The sequence below is a fragment of the Capra hircus genome, chromosome 28, assembly GCF_001704415.2.
Source record: "Capra hircus breed San Clemente chromosome 28, ASM170441v1, whole genome shotgun sequence".
NCBI classification, from domain to species: domain Eukaryota; kingdom Metazoa; phylum Chordata; class Mammalia; order Artiodactyla; family Bovidae; genus Capra; species Capra hircus.
In genome coordinates, this window is record NC_030835.1 from 2069877 (window position 1) to 2093514 (window position 23638).

The 23638-nt window shown below is 44.1% G+C and overlaps 1 protein-coding gene across 3 annotated transcripts in view; it reads left to right on the forward strand.

Annotated features, from left to right (window-relative positions):
- The window catches only part of ERCC6 (ERCC excision repair 6, chromatin remodeling factor), a 72216-nt gene that overhangs the window by 9300 nt on the left and 39278 nt on the right, over positions 1-23638 (forward strand). For 2 of the 3 annotated variants that reach the window (XM_018042328.1, XM_018042329.1), the window contains exons 5-6: positions 4256-4967; positions 21885-22013. In XM_018042328.1, coding sequence (XP_017897817.1) covers positions 4256-4967; positions 21885-22013 — 841 coding nt within the window. The remainder of the gene's footprint in view (positions 1-4255; positions 4968-21884; positions 22014-23638) is intronic. The other variant, XM_018042330.1, reaches the window with a different exon arrangement.

Consider the following 23638-nt stretch of genomic DNA (forward strand, 5'->3'; position numbering starts at 1 on the left):
CTGATAGAGGCTCCTGGTGCCCATTTAGTATTACGTTTAATAAATTAGAAATCTTAACATTTTGTATAATTAACTTCATAAAGACACCTAACATCTTGATTGAATTATATTTTGTTGACCCAGTATCATCAGTCAGCGTTCATAGAATTGCTTTTACAAATCTTTTTGGGACCTATTTGACAGGCTTTCTAACCATCAGTTCTGTTGTTAAGGCATCTTAATTCAGGTTATTTAATTCATGGCCATGAATTTGCTTATATCACTGCCCTGGATGGGTGTCATTTGGAAAACCTTTTGGGAAGATACATGAGCTCTGAAACAAAATGTCTTGAGTGTCAGTGTGTGTGTGTGTTTAGAAATTGTTGGTAGCTGTTCAGCTATTTACCAGTTGAAATACAGATTTAAGCCCTTCAAGCACATATTTTGTGCTGGCTCCATTCAGTGAGGCAGAGAATTGTGAAGATTCAGTTGGGGTGATGGGAAAATGTTAGCCAGCATTGCCTCACGGGACCCACTGGGCCTGTGACTGGTGCTTCCTGCCGCTGAAGTGCTGTCATTTCTCACTGGTAAAAATTTTTCTTGACCTGGCCGCCTAGAACTTGCTGTCATCTTTTGCTTCCTATTATTTGTTTGGTAAGAGTCGACCCGGGGTAATTGTTGCTTCCCCCAATCCACGAGCTCCGCTTGGCCTGTCTGTAGCAGCTGCTACTTCCCTGTCTCTCAGGAGCCATGTCTCTCTGCTGGTTTTCCTTTCAGCCTTCTGACCATTTCTATTTAGTTGTTTTTGACCAGATTTTCTAGGCTTATCTTAAATAGTAATTACTCTCAGAATTTCTTGCTAAGCCCTCTTTTTATAATACTGCGTCTCCCCAAATAATCTTACCCCTTCCCTACGGCTTCTCTAGCCACCTAGGTTCTAGTGTCTTACAAATCTGTCCACTTACGGCCTCTCCCTTTTTCTGAACGCCTGTTTCTTACTATCTCTTTCCACTGGGGCTCTAGCCAACACTTAAGACTCCTGGTCTCTCTTGCCACCCTTCCTCTTCCATCCTTTCTGGGGTCCCTCCCGTCCCCGGCTGCTCTGTGCCCTGTCTGGAGAGGCAGGAGAGCAGGACATCTAGGCTTTACGCACCCAGCTCTTCATTGCCCAGGTGTAGACCTTGGCTGCATTCTTTAACCTTCCAAGTCTGTCTTGAGATGGGCATAAGCATAGTAGACCTTCATTTGTTTGCTCCCATGCTTTCCTGAGGTTTCCTTTCCCCTGCTGTCCACATAATGACCCATTTCTTAATCGTTGTGAAGATTATCTGATTGAAGAATCCTTCCCTGGAACTTGGTGGGATAAACTTCGCAACAGTTGGCTTTGCTCCTCTGATCTGGGATGATACGAGGTGCTTGCTATCACCTTTCCTGTTACATTGCACTGGGTAGGGTAGTAATGTAAGAAAAGAAAGAAAACCATCACTGTTTACTAAATGTGTGGTTGGTCATCATATTGAAAGTCCGAAGGAATCAGTGGGTGTTCTATTGGAATTACTATGTGAATTTAGCAGTGTCATTGAACACCAGGTCTGTATAGAAAAATCAGTCATATTTCTGCATATGAGCAAAAGTAAAAAATAAAAATTTAGTAAAGATGGCAATTATAATAAAAATCAAAATACCTGGAAATAACTGTTAGTTTAAAAAAGTAGTTTTCTTTGGTGCTCTCTACATTAAAGACAACAAAATGTCATTGAAAAATTGAGAGAAGACAAACGAGGGAGATACACCATGGTTATAGATGGAAGATACAATATTGTAATGACGTCAGCTCTATGCTGCTGTAGTTCCGTTCGCCCCCAGTATAAACCTCAGGGAGTTTTCTGAGGGAGAGGGTGTAGGGCAGGAAGAGTAGGCTGAGGTGAGTGATGCTAGTAAGCTGATTCTGAAATTTATATAAAAATGCATTGGGTCGGGAGTAGCCACGGCAGTCTTGGAAGAAGAATGAACTGTCCAGACCCGTTATTAAGCTACAGTAAGTAAGACAGCAGTGCAGCGGTGGCGTTAGGGCAGACCCAGCACACCAGTGGGCGCAGTGGAGGCCAGCAGGCAGACCCACCCCTCTTGCATTCCTGATACATGTCGCGGTGCAGTGCTGTGGAGAAGGGTCTTTCCATGAAGTGTGCCGGGTCAATCCACATGAAGATGAAGATTGGCCCATTACATGGCGTACTAAAGTGAACTCCAGATGGATTCTTCCAGTGTGACAGAGAAAAAAAGCTTTTATGTTATACATAGTAAACACTTTCATGATCTTGGGGCAAAAATTTAACAAGACAACAAAAATGCTCACTGTAAAGGAAAAGATTTAATAAATGAACCATATTACAACTAAGGTCTTGTGTTTGCTGAAAGATAGCATTTAAGGGAGGGAAAAGGCAAGCTGCTGCAGAATGGGAAAAAATGTTTGCAGTCTGTGTTAATCCAGGGACTTGAGTCCAGAATGTATGAAGAATTCCTAGAGACCTTTTTTTTCTTCCTTTTAAAGACCACCTGTGAGAAAAATTGGCAAAAGATTTGGACATTTTCCTTAGAAGAGGCTACCCAAAAGATAGCAAATCTGTGTAGATGTTCCCTAGTTCATTAGTCATTTAGGGAAATGTAAATTACAGCCACTGAGTGGTACTACTACACACCTACCAGAATAGCTAAAATGGAAGGGCGAGAATATGGATCAGTTGAAACTCTGAAACACTGTTAATAGAACCTAGAATCGACAGAACCACTTTGGAAATGTCTGGTGTTGTCTGCCAAAGCTTAATATACCAAAGAGTTATACACACAGCGCTGCAAAAGGTCGTCCTGGAGTGCTCGCAGCAGTGCTGTTCTCGGCAGCCCAGGCCTGGACGCTACCCACGTGTCCATCAGCAGCAGAATGGAGACGCTGTGGCCGGGGGGCACAGTAGAGTTCTGCGCAGCAACAGCAGTGCGCACCAGCCGACTGCAGCCAGATTCAACAGCAGGCGCGACTCACAGGCACAGTTTTGGCCAAAAGCCACACAAGCACAGACATTTCCGAGTTCGATGCCAGGCCCAGCTCATCTGCAGTGTTACCAGGTCAGGCAGTGTCTTGTGGGCTAGAAGCTGCGAGACACTGTGAAGGGCAGCTCTGGGGGTCCTGGCGATTCGCGCTCCCTGAGCTGGATGCTAGCGTCAAGGCGGTTTAGTCGCTCAGTCGGGTCCGACTCTTGCAGCCCCGTAGACTGTAGCCCGCCAGGCTCTTCTGTCTGTGGGATTCTCCAGATAAGAATACTGCAGTGGGTTGCTGTTTCCTTCTTCAGGTGTGTATGGGTATATTCTCTGAAAATTCACTGAGCTGTGCACTTAGGATTTCTGCACTTTCTGATGTACGTTTTTCTTTAGTGTACATTTAATGAAAAACTGTGCTGGTGTTATTGGCCTGTGAGAGAATAGATTTTAGAATATGGTTTCCTTCCCATTAAGCCTTACTTCCTTTGACATTTTGGCTATGGATAAAGTAATTTTGCTAGAGATTGATTTCAGCCGATGAAAGACTAATGATTTCTGGGTGGCTTTCTATTATTATGGCATAACTTCCAATTTTAGTTCGTCCCTCAGTCAGTTTACGCATCTAACGTGGTGCCGTCCAGTAGGTGTAGTTGCAGTAACGGAAATGCTGTCTGTGTTGTCTGGCATGGTAGCCTGTAGCCACCTGTGAGCTCTTGAAATGTGGCAAGTACAACTAAAAAACGAATTCTCAGTGTAACTTAAATGGCCACGTGGTGGCTCTCCTATTGAACGGAGCAGAGCCACCGTTTATGTCTAACCTGTTTAGGTGCATGCTGATTCTTTAGAGTTCTGTTTTCAGTCCTGTTGTCTCTTGAATTTAAGTCCCTCTCGGTGCTGGTGTTAGCAGTGGTGTGCAAACTTGGGAGATTGCTTGTTCAAGGACTACTCTTTACTTGATAAGGGAACATGGCAAAATTTCCCTCTCTGTATGTTACATATGACTTGGTCTGTCTTTGGATGCCCAGAAAGCATATTTATACTGCAGTATTTTGGGGAAAGTTACTGAGAAGCTACCTTTTTGAGTAGGAGTAGATTTCACTGTGTTCTTCGTATATAGTATGGTAAGTACGTCAGTGTGTGTGTGTGTGTGTGTGTGTGTGTCTACGTGTTGAGCGGCACACATGTCTGTTGCTCTCCTGGAAAGTTTCACGTTAGCACCCAGTGCACTGTCGTCCTTTTTCAGGAGCAGAGCCGTCCTGCCTTGGCAGCATGCTCATGCCCGCTCAGGAGACCGCTTGGGAAGAGCTCGTCCGCACTGGTCAGATGACACCTTTTGGTACCAAAATCCCTCAGAAGCAGGAGAAAAAGCCCAGAAAACTAATGCTCAACGAAGCATCAGGCTTTGAAAAGTATTTGGCAGATCAAGCGAAACTGTCCTTTGAAAGAAAGAAGCAAGCTTGTAACAAAAGAGCAGCTAAAAAAGCTTTGGCCTCGGCCACTTCTGAGCTGAGCTCAACACTCAATGAAAACAAACCAGACGAGAGAGGCAAAGTTGTATCGAAAACAGATAAACGCCTGAAAAAACACATCAAGAAACTCCAGAAGAGGGCTCTTCAGCTCCAGGGGCAGGTTGGATTGCTAAAGGGAAAGAAACCCTGGGATTGTGATGTGAGACCACAGGCACAGGGGGCCTCTGAGGGTGAAGAGTCTGAGTACTTGCCCACGGAGGAGGAGCTGGAGGAGGCGGTGGGCGCCGACCTGCCCGGGGAGGGCGCCGACTGGGAGCAGAGGCTGGTGCTCAATCGCCGGAAACGGCAGAAGAAAGTCACTGTACGGGAGATTGATGATGACTTTTTTCCAAGTTCTGGGGAAGAAGCTGAAGGCACAGGAGGAGGTCGGAAAGTGGTGAGATGCCGAGACGATGGAGATGAAGATTATTATAAGCAACGATTAAGGTCAGTCCACGGGGGCTGTATTTTATTGTAGGTGGCAGGTTTATTAATAAATAAGAGTTCTGGCCTAGCTTAGTGTGTTAGACCCCTATTCATACCAAGAGACTTCCTGCAGCCTTAGCCCAATAGAACATAAGTTCAGTTCAGTCACTTAGTCGTGTCGGACTGTTTGCAAACCCATGGACTGCAGCATGCCAGGCTTCCCTGTCCATCCCCAACTCCTAGACTTTACCCAGACTCATGTCCATTGAGTCGGCGATAGAACCGTCAGAGCCCCTGAATCCTCAGTGGAGCTGACCCAAGATGTTTCTACTTCTGGGTCATCATTCAGATTTGGGGGCAAGTCTAAGAAGAAAAGCCTAAGGGGAAGGCTGGGTCAAGAGGCATGCAGAGGACTAGAGAAGGAGCTGTTTGCCTTCCTTTGGAGAGTGGGTGCCTTGCCACAAGGCTGGGGCGGAGGAGGAGGCTGGCTTGTGTGGTGTCTGCTGGGTGGAAGTAATTTCAGGAGGACGTGTGTGCATGCTAAATCACTTCAGTCGTGTTCGACTCTGTGTGACCCCGTGGACTGTAGCCCACCAGGCTCCTCTGTGCTTGGGGTTCTCCAGGCAGGAATGCTGGAGTGGGCTGCCACGCCCTCCTCCAGGGGGTCTTCCTGACCCCGGGGTCGAGCCTGCGCCTCTTATGTCTCCTGCACTGGCAGCTGGGTTCTTTATCACTCGTGCCCCCAGGAAGCCCAGAGAGCTGAAGCTTTAAGTTTTAGCGTATGAAAAAGTAAGCTTGCTTTCCTCAGTCCCTCCTTCCTTGTCTTAAAAAAGTAGTTGTTTAAAGAACTCAAACCTTCCAGTGCCAGCGATGGGCTTCGAATGTCCAGGATGCCCTTCCCACTGTCTTTGTGTGTGTGCCAGAGACTAACTGGCTTCTCACTTCCATGATTTTGTCAGTATCTGGCGTAAGTGAGATAAAAGGAGGGTGAGCACTTCTGCTTGTGGAGTCAGCCTTGCCCGTTGCCACACATTTTCTGTGAACCACGGAAACCAGTCGGCGCACTGCAGTGTCCACTGAGTCTCGTGGAGCACTGCGCGGTGTGGCTCAAGCCTCAGCACTTAGCTTGCCAGGAGCACTGAGAAACTCCAGGGCATGTGAGAATCTGCTTGACAGGTTACGGGTTTTTTCCAGATTACTTTTTAATATTTGCTCCCAGGATATTTTTTTCCCAATGCTCAACAGTTTTTTCTTTTTCCTCAGTGTAGGGAGACCTAGTTTATTGTATATTTGTAGCTTCCCACTAACTAAAGGCGATCAGTCCTGGCTGTTCATTGGAAGGACTGATGCTGAAGCTGAAACTCCAGTACTTTGGCCACCTCATGTGAAGAGTTGACTCATTGGAAAAGACCCTGATGCTGGGAGGGATTGGGGGCAGGAGGAGAAGGGGACAACAGAGGATGAGATGGCTGGATGGCATCACCGACTTGATGGACAGGAGTTTGAGTAAACTCCGGGACTTGGTGATGGACAGGGAGGCCTGGAGTGCTGAGATTCATGGGGTCGCAGAGTCGGACACGACTGAGCGACTGAACTGGACTGGACTGAACGTTGGAGAATGAAGATTGGCCTGATATTCTTTCCTTCTTGTTTAGAGCTGCTGACACGCTCCATCCGTATTGCCGCACATGGATATGCGCATATCCATATTCCCTGCCTAACATTTTAGAAGGAGAGGAGACATGGTTCTTTTCATAAGTGATTTGAGCGCCTGCAGCCTAGATCCAGGTCTTTAAGAGAGCCCTTACACTCAACACTGCAGTGGTCCCTTACTTGGCAAGACAGGGCTGAGGAGTGGCTTCATATTGGTCGTTTCTTATCGCAGCTTTACGGTTGGTTTGCGTGTTCCATATTTGTAGAGTTGTCTGAGGGGTATTGCTCAATACTCTTGAACAGTGAGTGGCATGTTTTGTCCTTGACTATTGTAGAGAAATAATAAAAGTGTTAATCTCACCATATTGATTTTAAGTGGAATGAATATTCTTGCCATTAAATTGAGTCAATATTAAATGTATTTTAAGTATATTAGTATTTTGATCAAGAGCAGTTTGTTTTGATTGAATTTTAAATGTGGGTTTAAATTCATGGCAATAAGTTTTTCTTAATAATGTTAAGAATGTAAAACTGTTATATCCAAAGCCATATCAGAAAGTCAGTTTTTGCTCAAGTTACAGTAGAATCTCAGATGAGTTTCAGAAATATCAATAACTCTAATTGCCACCAAAATACTATAGCTCTTAAAATTTTATAGCTACAGTTATTAAGGCAGATAACTGTTGAACTGCAGATATCTACATTAAATGTTTATATTACATCTCCCTTGGTACTCTTTGGGTTGGGGGATATTAAAAGAAACCAAAATGCTCCTGATTGAGAAGCATATTAAGGGTATTTAAAAACTGCCAGTCACTCTGTATTTTGTTATTTCTTGTTGTTGATCTTTGTAGACAGATTGAAATTGTAATGGTAGCCCCTTGAGTGAAGAAAAAGATTAGAATTTCTTATCTTATTAATGGCCTGGTTTGATGACTGATTGATGATCAGAATAAAGCCCCATGTAGTTTACAGGGGGCTTCCCTGGTGTCTCAGTGGCAAAGGATCCGCAGGAAATGCAGGTTCCATCCCTGAGTTGGGAAGATCCCCTGGAGAGGAAAATGGCAACCCATTCCAGTATTCTTGCCAGGAGAACCCCATGGACGGAGAATTCTACAGTCTGTGGGGACTGCAAAGAGTAGGACATGACTTGGCAACTGAACAGCAGCAACAGCTAGTTTACAACATAGGAAATGAGTTTTTCCTAATGGTTAGAATTTAGAAATCTAAGTCCAGGGCAGGTACTTTCTGAACTTAGATATGTGTTGAATTATATATATTTATGTAACAGGGCTTAAATGATAACCATGCTAATTGTTTTGAACTCTTAGAAGTAAAAGTGGATGATTCCTAGACATCTCACCCGCTTAGTTCTCTCAACTGGAGAGTCTTACATCTTTCATTAGCCCTAGGTTAGTCCTAAGTAGTCATCTTTGATTTTAGTTGATGTTCAGCAGGAATACCCTGTCAGACCTTTTCTACAGCTTAACAGTTTCTGGATCTGGGTAATAGCACTTACAACCCTACTTTCTCCGCCTTAGCCCAAGATTTCAGGTCAGTCTTGGAAGTTTCAGCATCTTCTATACTGTCTGTGAATTTCGCCTTTGCCACATTTTTGTCCCATTTTCTTCTCTGTCCTGTTGTGCTTGCAGGCTGTCCCCTCAGTGGTGCTCCCTGATTTTCATAGCTCTGGTTTGTCCCGGGATGAATGGGCCACTTCTTAGAAGCAACTATTCTGCTGGTTCCTGCTCATGTCAGTGCTAACAGAGCTTACAAAGCATCCATAATGTTTTATTTTAATTTTGTGGTACTCAAGCTTCCATTAGGGTATGGCTCTCAGTTGTGAAGTCTTCCGTAAAATCCATTGTTTTAGGATCTAGGATCTCCCGGGGCCAAGCACTTAATAGAAATTAGACACGTTCGGTGTTGGGTGATATGTGTCCCAGGTGGAGTCCAGAGTGGCCTGGAAGACCACACATTTCATGCAGGCGCCTTGCCCTGCTAGATGATCAGTCCCGGTACCCTCAGTGCAGTTGGTCCATCTCCCAGTCGAGATAGGAGGTCGGCTCCATCGCTTCATCTTTATTCTCACTGCATGGATGCCCGACTCCATTCTAAGACGCCATTCCTGCAAGGAATCTTCAGTGTTCTGGGGAACAGGGGCACAGATGGGACCCACCAGGGTGAAGAGTGCAATGAAATAAGCTGGAGGTGCTTTAGGGGAGATTTTGTGGGGGAGGTTGGTCCCAGCACTGGGCCTCGTCTGTGGAACGGTCCAGATATGTTGATGTGGACCTGAGGATGCAGGTTAAAACACTTGCCACATTTACCCTCAAACTTCAGTGCATCGTTGAAAGGGAAAGTACTGCTTTCCTTTTGGGGGCACGTTATTTCTGCAGGGCAAGTCCCTCGTTCCAGTCTTTGATCCTATGCGTATATATCTGTCACATGTTATAATTATAGCAGGGTGTACACTTTATCTTGGCCTTTTCAAGTTTATCAACTTGCCCATGATCTCACTGGCTAAATGGGCAATGTCTATATATGGCCACACGGTGGTGCCAAGAATCAGGACATGGCCACCTCTGCCTCCCTGGACTGGAAACCAAACCCCAAACCCAGGTCAGTTGGATGAAGGTTTGGGGAGGTTGCTGGGATGTCTAGAAAGCTGGACAGGTCTGATGTGGATGGGGATAGAATTTTCCTCATGGTGTGGTATAACCCAGACCTATAGTCATGCTACCCGTTGATAAAACTGGTTTCTGACACATTTTTAAATCTTAAAGGTTTTTCTTTTATCACATTTTAAACTTTATTTTCGTGTGAATAGCTTGGGGTTAAAATGTCAGATGACTCCATGCATTGTGTAAATCTTACAGAGTATCTGGAGCCTCCACACGGCTGAATTGTCTGGGAAAATGGTGTCCTCATCACCCCTCCCCTGAGCACTGCGGCTTCTGTGGCAGGGCTAAGCTGGACCCTGGTTTGGAGGGTTTGGCTGTATACATGCCTCGTTCTAGAAGGGGAGGGCTATTGTTATTCTCAGATGCCAAGAGGAGTCAAGTCCAGGAGGATAAATGCTGAAAAAAGTCTCTTGGATTCGAAATTCGGAGGCCTGAGCAAGGGGGGCATCCAGGAGGAAGGGGAGGAGGTTGTGTGAGAACTAAGGTAACTGACCTTAGTGAATGCTTACCACTTGGCAGTGCTGCTGTCTCTGTGGGCCCAGTGATTTAGTCCTCACGGCCCCCTAGGAGATGGGAAACTGAGCTGAGAAAGCTGAGGTCTTTCGCCCAGGGTAGCAGCAAGTGAGAAGTCTGGGGTTGGGGTGGAGCTGAAGGTGGTTTGGATCTGGAGGGAGTGGTCTGGGGTTGGGCTGGAGCTGAGGGTGGTTTGGGTCTGGAGGGAGTCGTCTGGGGTTGGGCTGGAGCTGAGGGTGGTTTGGGTCTGGAGGGAGTGGCCTGTCAGCCAGGACTGGTGCCATGGACCCAGAAGAGCCTGGCCTCAGCGATCAGTTTCTCCCGTGGCTTGATGAGGACAACCTCACACTTCTGCAGGTTCCAGCCCTGGCTTGAAATGGTGCTGAAGGCTGTGCCTCCCACATTCCCAGCTGTTCTATCTACATTTTATTGTCTTCACAGAGCCTCTTCCTCTTGTCTAGAGCCAATCCCTTTGCATTGTGATTGTCCCATGTTTATCCTTCAATTAGATTTTTGTTTGCACTGCACTTATTACATTGTAGAGCCTGATTTGCTTGTGCCTTAAAAACAAAGCAAGCAAACAAACAAAAAAAAAAAACCCCAAATAATTTGATCTCTAAAAATCTGAATTTGGTTAAAATTTAATCTAGATTTGACCCAGAAACTATAATTATTTATTGACAGTTCTTGTCATCAGTTTCTGGGAGTTAATTGTTTTCTTAAGAGATAAACTTATATATATTTTTCTTTTTCTTTTCTTGTAATTTATATTTTAAAGAAAAGCAAAAGTTAACTCCCTTAAGGAGGTTTCATAGAGAGCATCTTGGCTTCTTTTAAATGACGAAGCTAAGACACAAATGAAGACTAATTCTCCTTCGTGCTCTACACACACCTCTCGTCCTCAGCTCCAGTGCATAATTGTCTGCATCAGTCTTAATTTACTCTGTGAGATCTGGACTCCTAACTGAGGGTATTCCATCTGCTCAGATGTGCCAATTAAGTCCACCCAGATAGACCATAAAAAGGCAGGTAAGAAAAGTAAACCACCGAGCATCTCAGCTTAGCAAATTAGACTGATCTGTGCGGGATTCTTAGCTGTCTGCAAGAGAAAACCTATTGCACCGCAGAAATGCAAACTGCATTAAACACCCAGCTTGGGGCTGTGAATATATTTAAAAAAATCAAATTGTCCTCACTGCGCTTCTGTTGTAGAATTTCTTTCATGGATATTGCAGTAAGTGGAGAATGACCCTGATACTGAAATTTCACCCCATATTAGGAATGATTTAACCGTATGATGTGTGACTTTCTCCTCTCAATCACTACAGATCTTATCGGCCCTTGCAACTTAAAACTGAAAACAGCAATAAGGTCAGTTGTAAATTTCAAGCAGCAAAATATGTGACTTCCTTGGAAATTTTGGAGCGGGCATATTCATTTTATTAATTTGTGGTCTCAGCCTCCTCGTATTTGACAGTCCCTGTAAGAGGTATAGTTTGCTTTCTCCGTAGGTTAGTACAGGCTTTCAGTATAGGCAGTACAGACTGAAGATGGACTCGGCGTGAGTCTGCCATTGCCATTTTTCCAATAGCATTTGCTCACTCATATCTTTGTGTCACACTTGTAATTCTCGCAGCTTATCAGACTTTGATTATCGTGTTTGTTATGGTGATCTGTGATCAGTGATCTTTGATGTTACTATTGCAAACAGGTTGACGCTCTAAAGGTTCAGATGAAGGGTAGCAGTTTCCAACTAACCACTTTTAAATCAGGGACTGTGCGCCGCTTCTTCAGACATAACGCCATTGCACACTTACTGTACTGCGGTGTAACGTGAACGTGCCGTTCGTGTGTGCTGGGAAACCGCAGAGCTCGCGTGCCTTGCTTTTCTGCAGGGTGTGCTTTGCTGTGGCGGTCTGGAACGGAACCTGTGAGATCTCCAAGGTGTGCCTGTGTATTGGTGTGTCTGGTATTAAGTGTATTATGTGTTTTTCTTGACGAGATCTCTAGTCTTTCCCATTCTATTGTTTTCCTCTATTTCTTTGCATTGATCACTGAGGAAGGCTTTCTTATCTCTCCTTGCCATTCTTTGAAACTCTGCATTCAAATATGTATATCTTTCCTTTTCTCCTTTGCCTTTAGCGTCTCTTCTTTTCTCAGCTATTTGTAAGACCTCCTCAGACAAGCATTTTGCCTTTCTTTTTCTTGGGGATAGTCTTGATCACTGCCTCCTGTACAATGTCACGAATCTCCATCCAGAGTTCTTCAGGCATGGACTAGAGATCTAGTCAAGAAAATTAGAGATACCAAGGGAACATTTCATGCAAAGATGGGCACAGTGAAGGACAGAAATGGTATGGACATAGCAGAAGCAGAAGATATTAAGAAGAGGTGACAAGAATACACAGGAGAACTATACAAAAAAAAGATCTTCATGACCCAGATAACTACGATGGTGTGATCATTCACCTAGAGCCAGACATCCTGGAAGGCGAAGTCAAGTGGGCCTTAGGAAGCATCACTATGAACAAAGCTAGTGAACGTGATGGAATTCCGGTTGAGCTATTTCAGATCCTAAAAGATGATGCTGTGGAAGTGCTTCATTCAATATGCCAGCAAATTTGGAAAACTCAGCAGTGGCCACAGGACTGGAAAAGGTCAGTTTTCATTCTGATCCCAAAGAAAGGCGATGCCAAAGAATGTTCAAACTGTATGCAGGTCAAAAAGCAACAGTTAGAACTGGACATGGAACAACAGACTGGCTCCAAATTGGGAAAGGAATATGTCAAGGCTGTATATTGTCACCCTGCTTATTTAACTTATATTCAGAGTACATCATGCAAAATGCCGGGCTGGATGAAGCATAAGGTGGAATCAAGATTGCCAGGAGAAACATCACTAACCTCAAATATGCAGATGACACCACCCTTATGGCAGAAAGCAAAGAAGAACTTAAGAGCCTCTTGATAAAAGTGAAAGAGGAGAGTAAAGACGTTGGCTTAGAACTCAACATTCAGAAAACTAAGGTCATGGCATCCGGTCCCATCACTTCATGGCAGATAGATGGGGAAACAATGGAAACATGGAGAGAGTTTATTTTTGGGGCTCCAAAATCACTGCAAATGGTGACTGCAGCCATGAAATTAAAAGATGCTTGCTCTTTGAAAGAAAAGCTATGACCAACCTAGGCAGCGTATTAGAAAGCAGAGATATTACTTTGCCAACAAAGGTCCGTCTAGTCAAGGCTAGTAGGGAACCCCAGGTGGCTCAGAGATTAAAGGTATGGATGTGAGAGTTGGATGATAAAGAAAGCTGAGCACCAAGGAATTGATGCTTTTGACCTGTGGTGTTGGAGAAGACTCTTGAGAGTCCCTTGGACTGCAAGGAGATCCAACCAGTCCATTCTAAAGGAGATCAGTCCTGAATATTCATTGGAAGGACTGATGCTAAAGCAGAAACTCTAATACTTTGGCCACCTGATGTGAAGAACTGACTCATTTGAAAAGATCCTGATGCTGGGAAAGATTGAAGGGAAGAGGAGAAGAAGAGGACAGAGGATGAGATGGTTGGATGGCATCACCAATCTGATGGACATGAGTTTGAGTAGGTTCCAGGAGTTGATGATGGACAGGGGATCCTGGTGTGCTACAGTCCAGGGGGTTGCAAAGAGTTGGACACAACTGAGCGACTTAACTGAACCGATGTGTTTTTTCAGCCCAGATTATCTGTAATCAGAAGAACTGTTAAATTGGCTTCACTATTACTTGGATAAGTTAGCAGGTGTCCAGTGAAGAGTGAGTTTTGACCAACCCTGCACAGCAGCACGGTGTAGAGGGAATCATGTTATTGTACACAAAAAATGGCCATCTTTCCTCTCCTTAGACTTTCACACTGATATTTCTTGAGACAAATTTGAATTGATGTTTTAGAGTTTAGTTTGCTCTTGTAGAAGTGTTTTCATTGTATAGCATTTAAAGAGGTGATTATTGACCTTTTTGGGTGGTGCTGTGAGAAAAAGGGTGATTTTTTTTTGCAAGTTTGAAAATGTTTTTGAAACTCAAGATTATGTAATAGGAGCACAGACTCCAGTTTAGAACCTTCACATTGGTGATCTTGAGCAGGATGCTTTACCTGTCCCTGCCTACCTTTCTTTAATTAAGAAAAAGAGATTAAGAATAGTATTTGTCTCATAGAGTTGTAAGGATTGAATTGTTTAATACATGTAAACACTTAAAGCAGCACCCCGCACGCTTAATCAGTTACTCTTCAGTTCAGTTCAGTTCAGTTCAGTTCAGTCTCTCAGTCGTGTCCGACTCTTTGCGACCCCATGAATCGCAGCACGCCAGGCCTCCCTGTCCATCACCAACTCCCGGAGTCATCCATCGAGTCAGTGATGCCATCCAGCCATCTCATCCTCTGTCATCCCCTTCTCCTCCTGCCCCCAATCCCTCCCAGCATCGGAGTCTTTTCCAATGAGTCAACTCTTCACATGAGGTGGCCAGAGTACTGGAGTTTCAGCTTTAGCATCAGTCCTTCCAAAGAAATCCCAGGGTTGATCTCCTTCAGAATGGACTGGTTGGATCTCCTTGCAGTCCAAGGGACTCTCAAGAGTCTTCTCCAACACCACAGTTCAAAAGCATCAATTCTTTGGTGCTCAGCCTTCTTCACAGTCCAACTCTCACATCCATATGTGACTACAGGAAAAACCATAGCCTTGACTAGATGGACCTTAGTTGGCAAAGTAATGTCTCTGCTTTTTAATATGCTATCTAGGTTGGTCATAACTTTTCTTCCAAGGAGTAAGCGTCTTTTAATTTCATGAAATATATTATGTATTAAAACATAATATGTATGTATATATAATTGCAAAACATAGCTTGTCCACAGCCGGGGGGGCATTTTGGTTGTTGTCCAGTCGCTAAGTTGTGTCCAATTCTTTGCGACCCAGTGGACTGTAGCACACCAGGCTTCCCTGTCCTTCATTATTTCCCAGAGTTTGGTCAAACTCATGTCCTTTGAATTGGTGATGCCATCCATCCATCTCATCCTCTTGTCCCCTTCTTCTCATGCCCTCAATCTTTTCCAGCATCGGGGTCTTTTCCAGAGTTATCTCTTCACATCACGTGGCCAAAAGTTTTGGGGCTTCAGCTTCGGCCCTTCCAGTGAATGTTCAAGGTTGGATTTCTTTTAGGCTATATGTCATAGTGGGTGCAAATCACAGGCCATGAGTCAGAATGCCTAAGTCTTAGTGAGTAGCTATGAGGTCTTGTGTATCTCCACATCTGTAAATGACAGTACCTTCTTCAAGGGTGATGTTAGAATTACAAAAGGTAATATATCTGAGACATTTGGCAGATATCAGACACTCAACAAAAATTAGCTAGTCTTGTTATTTGTATGTCCATTAGATAAAACATTTTCTACTAAGATTTCATCAAGCCAGTAAGAGGGTCTGGGAGAATCATGAGGAAGAGCTTATATAAATATCCATATGTATGAAAAGATAACGTTTTTCCAGGGTAAAAAGCGCTTTTAACAGTTATATTTAATATGCATTGGAGAAGGCAATGGCACCCCACTCCAGTACTCTTGCCTGGCAAATCCCATGGGCGGAGGAGCCTGGTAGGTTGCAGTCCATGGGGTCGCTAGGAGTCGGACACGACTGAGCGACTTAACTTTCACTTTTCACTTTCATGCATTGGAGAGGGAAATGGCAACCCACTCCAGTGTTCTTGCCTGAAGAATCCCAGGGACGGGGTCCTGGTGGGCTGCCGTCTCTGGGGTTGCACAGAGTCGGATACGACTGAAGCGCCTTAGCAGCAGCCAGCTCATACTGTATATGCTATTATAAACTTAGTTTTGTTTACTGTTAGGCTTTTCTTAACTTTCATATATTTCTTATTAATATGATTATGTCCACTTAGTGATAAAATATCTATATAAGTACATTATTAACAGTTGGGGAGAAATAAAAATCATTTCTCCTTTGAACACACTAGGGGGCACTAGACATCTGCCCAGGGTGTGTTCTTCTAACCAACAGCCTACTGGTTGGTTCTGAGTGTGGAGGGGTTAAGATTACACTGGTTCTTTATAGTTTGCTCTGTTCAGAGGTCAGTGTTCCAGATGCTTCTCTTGTGCCTTGTAAGGCTTGGTTTTCTACGTCTTTGCTTCACTCAGTGAGTAGGACATTGTGCTCAGAGTGACCGTGATAGTCTTGATCTTGGCGGATAGTACAGGCACAGTAGCGTGATGGTCTCCTAGACTTGTACACTTAACTCCTGCCCACCCTAGATTGCAGTTCCACAGTGTCCTGGCATTTGTTACTATTCGCATTTAACCTACAGTTAATTCAGATTTCTCAGTTTTGCTTTTCTGTGTAATCTGCCAATAATTGTGATATAGTATCTGACATCTATGCAGTATTAAAAATAGCTTCCAAAGCATATAGTAAACATATCACTTCATTTAGTCCTATAAGAACCTAGTATTTGGCTCATTTTGTGGTCGAGGAGACAAATGCAGCGCTGTCAAATGTCATTTCTGAAGTTCAGACCTCCCCTTGCTAATTACAGGCCTGCAGTGCAGCTCTGCCTGCGTCCGGTTCCCCTTCTCAGTGGGCAGCTTGCATTTGTGTGTTTAGCTAGTTCTGCTCTGGTAGATACCACTGGAGTCTGAGGGACTAGAGGAATTAGAAAACCTCCCAGTGAGTAACACACTCACCTCATTCTGTTGGGTTGCAGCTGTGACTGTTATATGCTGGATTAAAGGAAAGATGAAAGTGGGAACACTGGAAACATTGTTTCCTTTCTGTTAATGTAAATATAGGTTAGGGCTACGTAAACTTTTTTCCTCTGCCAAGAGATGAATTCTTTCATAGAAAGTTGAATCTTTTACCCAGCGTTTCCCACCTGGTCCTTGGGAGCCTTGGACCCAGACTCAGGACTCCTTATTTATTCCCATCAGCTGGTGTGCAAAAACCAGTCCTGTTGCAAAGTGAATCCCCTGGGAAACCCAGAAACACAGAAATGAGGAATTGAAAACAACTTACAAAATTTTTGTCATTCAGTGTAATGAGCTTCCTCTCCTCTTTTTCTTTTTTCTCCTTATAAAATTCTAAATTAAACATCTCTGACTTTGCAGTCGCTCTTGGCCAAGCCTCATTCTTTGCAGCGGGCCCAGCCATGTTTATGCAGGGGCTACAGCCCAGAGCAGTATTTCAGAGTCAGGCATATAGAAGGGGCAGGAAGTGCGGCAGGAGGCAGGCCTAAAGGAGCTAGAACAGGACGTTTCTTGAACCGTTGCCCCTGGTTCTCTGCCCCTGGGTCTTCCTCACCCAGCTCTGAACCCTGTTGATTCATTCCTTTAGCATTTATCGAGCCTCTGGTGAGGTGGGCACTATGCTAGTCTTTAAAGATATTAAAATGACTGAGACCATCTCTGACCTCAAGTGGCTCCCAGTCTAACAGGGGAGACAGATACAGATGTCAAAAGATGCTCACACTCTGGTAGTGGAGACATCAGGTGTGCCCAGGGCGCGTGGTGTTTGGAAGACTGGACACCTCACTGACTGGCTGGGCAAGACTTCTTCCAGAGGTGCTGCTCGAGCCAAGGCATGCAGGGTCCCCAGGCCCCTGCATGGCCGTGTGTGTTGCGGGAGGAAGCTTGGGGACAGCACGGGGCATACCGATGTGCCGTGGCGCGTGGGCTTTGAGGTTCAGCATGGTGGCAGCTGGCTGTGTTCTGCCCTGGCATCTTGAACATCCTTGAGATGCTGGAAATTCTCCTTTGAAAAGAAATTAACTTCTCAGGTGTATTCTCAGGGTTCCATCGGCAAGGCATGCCAGCAGGCTGCAAGGGAAGGACACACTGTTCCTGTGCAGGTCAGCTGGCTGTGCAGCGTTGCTTTGCCGGGCCCTGGGTCCAAGCCGCTGCTGACAGATCGTTACCGCAGTATCAGCCCCAGGGCCCACAGCCTGGGCCAGGTTTCTCACTCCCGCCCGAATGTGATGAAGCCAAGGAGCATTTGCCCTGCCTGCATCTGATTGGAATTGCAAGTTTATGTTTATTACTGGGTTCTCTCCTAAATAGCTGCCAGCAGCGTCGGCAGTGGGCTGACTACGGCAGCGTGTGGGGAGTTAGAAGCCCTGCCAGAGAACACCAGGCCCGCTTGGTTTTGTGTGGCTGCAGCTGTGACTCCTACATGTGGGACGCTTTTAAAACGAGGGGGTGGGAAACATGAAAAGTCGTTGCTTTTTCAAAAGCGTAAATATTGGACTATTTACTGCCCCGTTCTACTTTTAAAATCCGTCACCTAGCTTATTTATTGAAATAATTGAATTTAGACGTTTCTGAGGCCACTTTTAAGATTTCAGATCTCTGGGTCCAGACCGTAACTCTGACTCACTCCCAACCATTTTCAGGCCACTCTGTGGCTAGTTTGTTGTTGCTGCCATGTAAAAAGGCGGCCATGCTTCCTGCCAGTTCACTATTGGCAGATCTGCTATAGAACTCTGAAATGGACGTTTTCCTGCGGCTGTCTTCTGATGGCTAGGTGTCTTTACTCACGGTGACCATGCTCTTCACAGTCATTTACTGAGCATCCGTTTGACAGATTGTCGTGGTCTTTGAGCAGAGGTACCTGTTCAGAGTCCTGTCGCGTGTTCGTACAGATTGGGTTAGCCTGTATGTTGGCTCTGTTTATTCCTCTGTAAGTGAACACCGGGACAGTTCCCTCAGGGTTGTGTGCAGTTTTAGTAAGTGCATATGATGATATATAGCACAGTAACGCATTGAGCACCTATTAGATTCCTGCCTTATGATAAGTGCTTTAAATGTGGCACCTCATTTAATCCCCCCCAAATCCAGTGGCGCAGGTGCCCCTCTTCCCTCATCTCAGAGACGACGAAACCTAGGTGCTAAAGAGGTTAAGTTGCTTGCTGAGGGCTGAGGTGGTAATGCATGGCAGTGGGACTGGGTTCTGGACCATCTGAGCCTGAGGATTTGGGCCTGTGCTCACTGGGCACATGTCAGATCCGCTTTATTCACAGCAGGGAAGCCCCTTTTATACCTGCAGACTGGGCAGGCCACTCAGCCTGCCAGACGGTAGGACCGCGAGTTAAGCACCCTGAAGAGAGCAGTTTTAGACCCTTTCGGCATCTGGGACGGGAAGACATCTGTTTCTCCCGGAGCTGAGGTGAGTCTGGCTCTCCTCCACCCCACTAGCACGCCACTTGGCGCTTCTTGCTGACCACCACTCGGTGCTGCCCCATGTTGGTGGCGCTGGTTAGGTGGTCAGGCCTCCTGGTGGTTTGCCGCGTGAGGAGTTACTGCTCTGTATACCAGGAGAATCTCTTAGCTGGAGCCACACGTGCATGTGGTTTTATAACGCTGGTATTTTCTGTCTTTAATATGTGCATATGATTCTACTGGGGCAATTTGTCTTCACAATGATACAAATACTTGTAGGCAATAATGATTTTTTTCTTCACCGCCTTTAGTCATCTGTCAGCCGAACTGGATGAATGTTTGTCTCTTTCCATCTCTCTTTATGAAGCGGAAGGCACTGGGATGCCGTCATTCTGCAGTGGCTTGTGTGGTTTCCTAGGTGCTGCGTGTTCGGTGGCAACATGCTGCCTGTATATTTCAGAGAAGAAAGAGTGAGAGGGAGGAAGCTGGAACTCTGTTGAAGCAGCGTGATGTGGTGGGAAATTTAATAGCCACAAAGATTGACTGGCTAAGTCTAAGGAAATAGCTATCATTGTCAGTGAAGTTTAAGGTGTGAAACTCTTGTATGCAGAATATTCAGTGACCTTGCTGTGCCAAACTTGTAAAGCCAGCATCTTCTAGTGCTTTTCTTTTTCTCCCTGTAAAATTATTTTTGAGTAGATGCAAAGTGAAGTATTTTTAAGTGGCTGTGATTTTTTTTTTAAGTTTTTGTGATTTTTTTTCCTCAAATTTATATTATCCACAAATTTGCTAAAAAGAAATATCTTTTATTATGCAGATGTTTGGTTCTGAGCTCTGATAGTAAGAATTTGGGTACTGAGGGCTATCTCATTATCTGAAATTGCCTGCTTGCTAAATTTCAGATAATGAGAATCAGATATGTATATATCTGATATATGTATATATCAGGAAAATGGATATACATCATTTTAGTTTCTAAGTTCTAATTGTAAGGGATACTTTCATATCAGAATTTTTCAGCCTGGCACTGTTGACATTTCAGACCGGATAATATTTTGTTGTAGAGGACTGTCTTGGACATTGTAGGATGTTTAGCAGCGTCCTGGCCTCTGCCTGCTAAATACCAATAGTATGTCTCCCTTCCCCCCCAGCACTTGTAACAACCAGATTGTCTCCAGACATTGTCAAGTTACCCTGGGGGGGTCACCCTCCGAGGACGCCCAGGTTGCGCCTGCTGTTGCCACTACTGTATACCATTGCACACCTCGATTTGTAGGTAATGTGCAACTCAGAGGAGGGGCGAAGGCTGTTAGAGCTACTCAGAGGTACTTCCTGAATTGGATGGTGATGACTTTTAAGAAAGAAAAATACTAATTGAAGAGAGGAAGAGATTGCCTTTAGAAGTTAAGCACAAAAGGTCATTAACATTTTCCCATAAAAACACTGTCACGTGTGAAACCTCACGGTTAAGTGGTGGCTGTTTCCTTAGGCGGCCGTGTACTGCCTCTTCCGTTGTCTGGTCTCTGAAAATGAGCAGCAGTGCTTATCTGTGGGCACTGAAGTAGTTTCAGATCCCCAACTAGTTCTTCCTTGCTGATCACAGGGAAGCCTCAGCCAGCCCTTCTCCTTGCTCTGAAGCGCTGACATTGTCACCAGGCTGGAATTAGAGGGCGTGCTCCTGAGGTCTGCCAGCATCGACGCTCGGGGCGGCCTGTTGCCCCTGTGTCTGGCCTTCATGCTGGTTTGGTGGCTGGTTTGGAGAACACGTTCTTGCCCCTGGGCCGCGTGTGCAGCAGCACCCTCTCTGTTTCCCTCTACCTTCCCTCCCACTTTCTCTGCTAGTCCTGCAGAGTCCGGGCGGATTAATGACTCCTTAAACGCGTAGCTGTTCCCATCCCCGTCCTGAGAGCGCTCTGCTTGGAAGGCGTTTATCTGTGTTACTGCTCTGTTTCATCTCCACCATTTTGTGAGATTCAAAGTGTCCGTTGCATGCATACTAAAGAAGCTATCCTGTTATTTTGGGAGCAACTAGAATGTGAGGCTGTTGACTTTTTTTTCCCCTCCCTTATGACACCAGTGTCCATTTTAGTTATATGGGTGCAAAATTAGTCTGACTAAATGGCTGCACCTCCCCAGTAGCCTTGCTAGGCCACTAATACGCTCAGATCTTTAGACGTTTCTTTTGTTACACATACATGGAGTCACTCTACTGAAGTATAAATGTTCATCCTATTTCGTATCTGAAAAGCATCATATAACTAAATGTGTAACTTAGATTTTATTTAGCGAAGACTTTTTTCCTCAGTTGTACCATTATCCATACTTTTATATGGCTGATGCCTCTCCCTAATTAAGCAATCAACGTGTGAATCTGATGCACAGTAATTTTGACCAAAAACTTGCTTTATGTTCCAAGATGTTGTGCTGTTTTATGCTCTGACTATCATATCTTTAGCACAGAAATAGTAATTATAAATAAAATTTATTTTTTCTTACATTGTCATTTTGGAGCTATGACATTTAGTATCTATAAATTTAGTTATATTGAAATTTCCACTGAATCTTTTCTAGAATTAAGTTCATATATCTTAGGAACTAGCAGAGAGATTTTCCCTTAGGGTATGCCGGGAGAGGAGCAAGTAGTTTTGGTAATGAAATGAGACCTTACAGGAATATTTCTAGAGCAGCTGTAATAATTCAAATGAGAATTGAACTGAAGAGGAGGGAAAAGATGATCTTTTTTTTCTCTTGCACATCAGTGTTTCGGGTAATGGTGGCAGCAGAAAGCTAAAGGACTTCTCTTTGTCTGTTCTTTTTCTTCTTTGTATTACTTTGAACTATCTATTTTAATCTGATTTGGAACCAAAGTAATGAAATATGATTTTTGTTTTCATGGTAGGAGATGGAATAAACTGAGGCTGAAGGACAGAGAGAAGAGTCCGAGGCTTGAAGATGATTCTGAGGAGAGCGATGCTGAATTTGACGAAGGTTTTAAAATGCCGGGTTTTCTGTTCAAAAAGCTTTTTAAGTATGTGCCACGTGTCCCTGTCTTTACATCTGTCGTCAAGCCATTGTGTTCAAATTAATATTTCAGGAACTACATAGTGGTTACCTGCGGGCCCTGAAGGTGCTTGCCGCAGTTTATTGTGAATACGGTTACTGTCAAATGAAGTTTTGGCCACATGCTGTTCGTTAAAATTAGATGATGATAAGTTGACTAACGTGTGCATTCAGTGTGTTTATAAACTTATGAATCTATGTGGACCTGTGTCAGCAGACTAAAAACAACACTTTAAAAGCTGTTCATATCAAGTTATTTCGTTGTTGTTTTTAAGGGACCAAATCTCTAATTTCTTAAATCAGATTAATTAAGAAGAATTCCTTATTAAAATCAATATTGCAGAGGTCTTATACTTCTGTGTTGAAATAAAAAACTTTGTAGAGATTATTTTTTTGAGTGTCTTGTATTGTACCTAAGGGTATAATACTTTTGAGCTGACCAGATGTGTATCTAAGTATTTCCTGTAGATGTTATTCGTACATCAAAAGGGAAAATGTAGGCAAACACTTTCAGGACTGAGTTTCTGCTTGAAACTGTGTTTCGTATGTGAACTGGCCCAGGGTTGCAGATAAATGGATGCCCTGTGGTAGATGCGTGTCCATAGCCTACAGGGTCCGGCACAGTCTCCGTGATGAGTGTAAATACTGAGCCAGGTCTGCAGTCTCATCCCTCCTGGGATTTACTTAACAAGGTACTTTAGGAAAGCGTCCTTGATGCATATAGGAAGTTAAAGCGTTAAGTAGCTTCTTTCTGTCTCTTAGATCATCACTTGGTGGTTGGGTGCAGGATGTAAACGTCCTTCTTTGAGACACTTAGGTTTAATCTCCTTTGTAGAGTCAGCTGATAGCCATGCCTGAAACTTGTGCAAGATGGCTCCTTAAAAAGAACCTGCTTTTTATATTTCCTCTCAAAGAGCTTTCATTATAATTTTAACTTTTCTCTAGAGGGTGGAGGGGACAGAGGGAGCAGTTATTTTATCCCGATAAACATATAAGAAGCTGCATCCTAAAGATGTGAAGTGTCTTGGTTGGGTTGCTGCACTGGACAGAACTATAAAGAAGAACTGTAGGGAATCTCTGGTAGTTTTTGGAGGTGTTTTATAGCCCGTAGAAGTGGCTGCTTTGGCTGTTGCTTCTCCCAAATGAAAACTAGCTCTGGGAAGATGAATAGAGATGATATTGATTGGCAACTCTTCTCATCTTCTCAAGTGATTTCTCACCAAGAAACAGGCCAGATAGTGTCTGTGTTGTACTAGCGAAAGGAATGCCCAGGTTACAGATTAATTTAATGAAGACAGGATAATTCTACGTGAGCATTAAGCGATTTGGCAAATACCCTCAAGAATGAAGTGGAATGTGCATTTTTGTCTAAATGTGGGACTTTCTGGCAAAGAAATTTCAGTTAATAGAACTATACTTACTATTAAGAGTATATCAAATTCAGTGTATCGAACAGTGTATTGACTCTTAACCTTATTGTAGTTAATGTAAATACATGTTTAAAAAAATTTTGTCTCAATTGCACATTCCTTGAAAGTATTTTGTTTTCATTTTTCATTTCTCAAGCAGAATTTTAAATATTTCATAAATGTT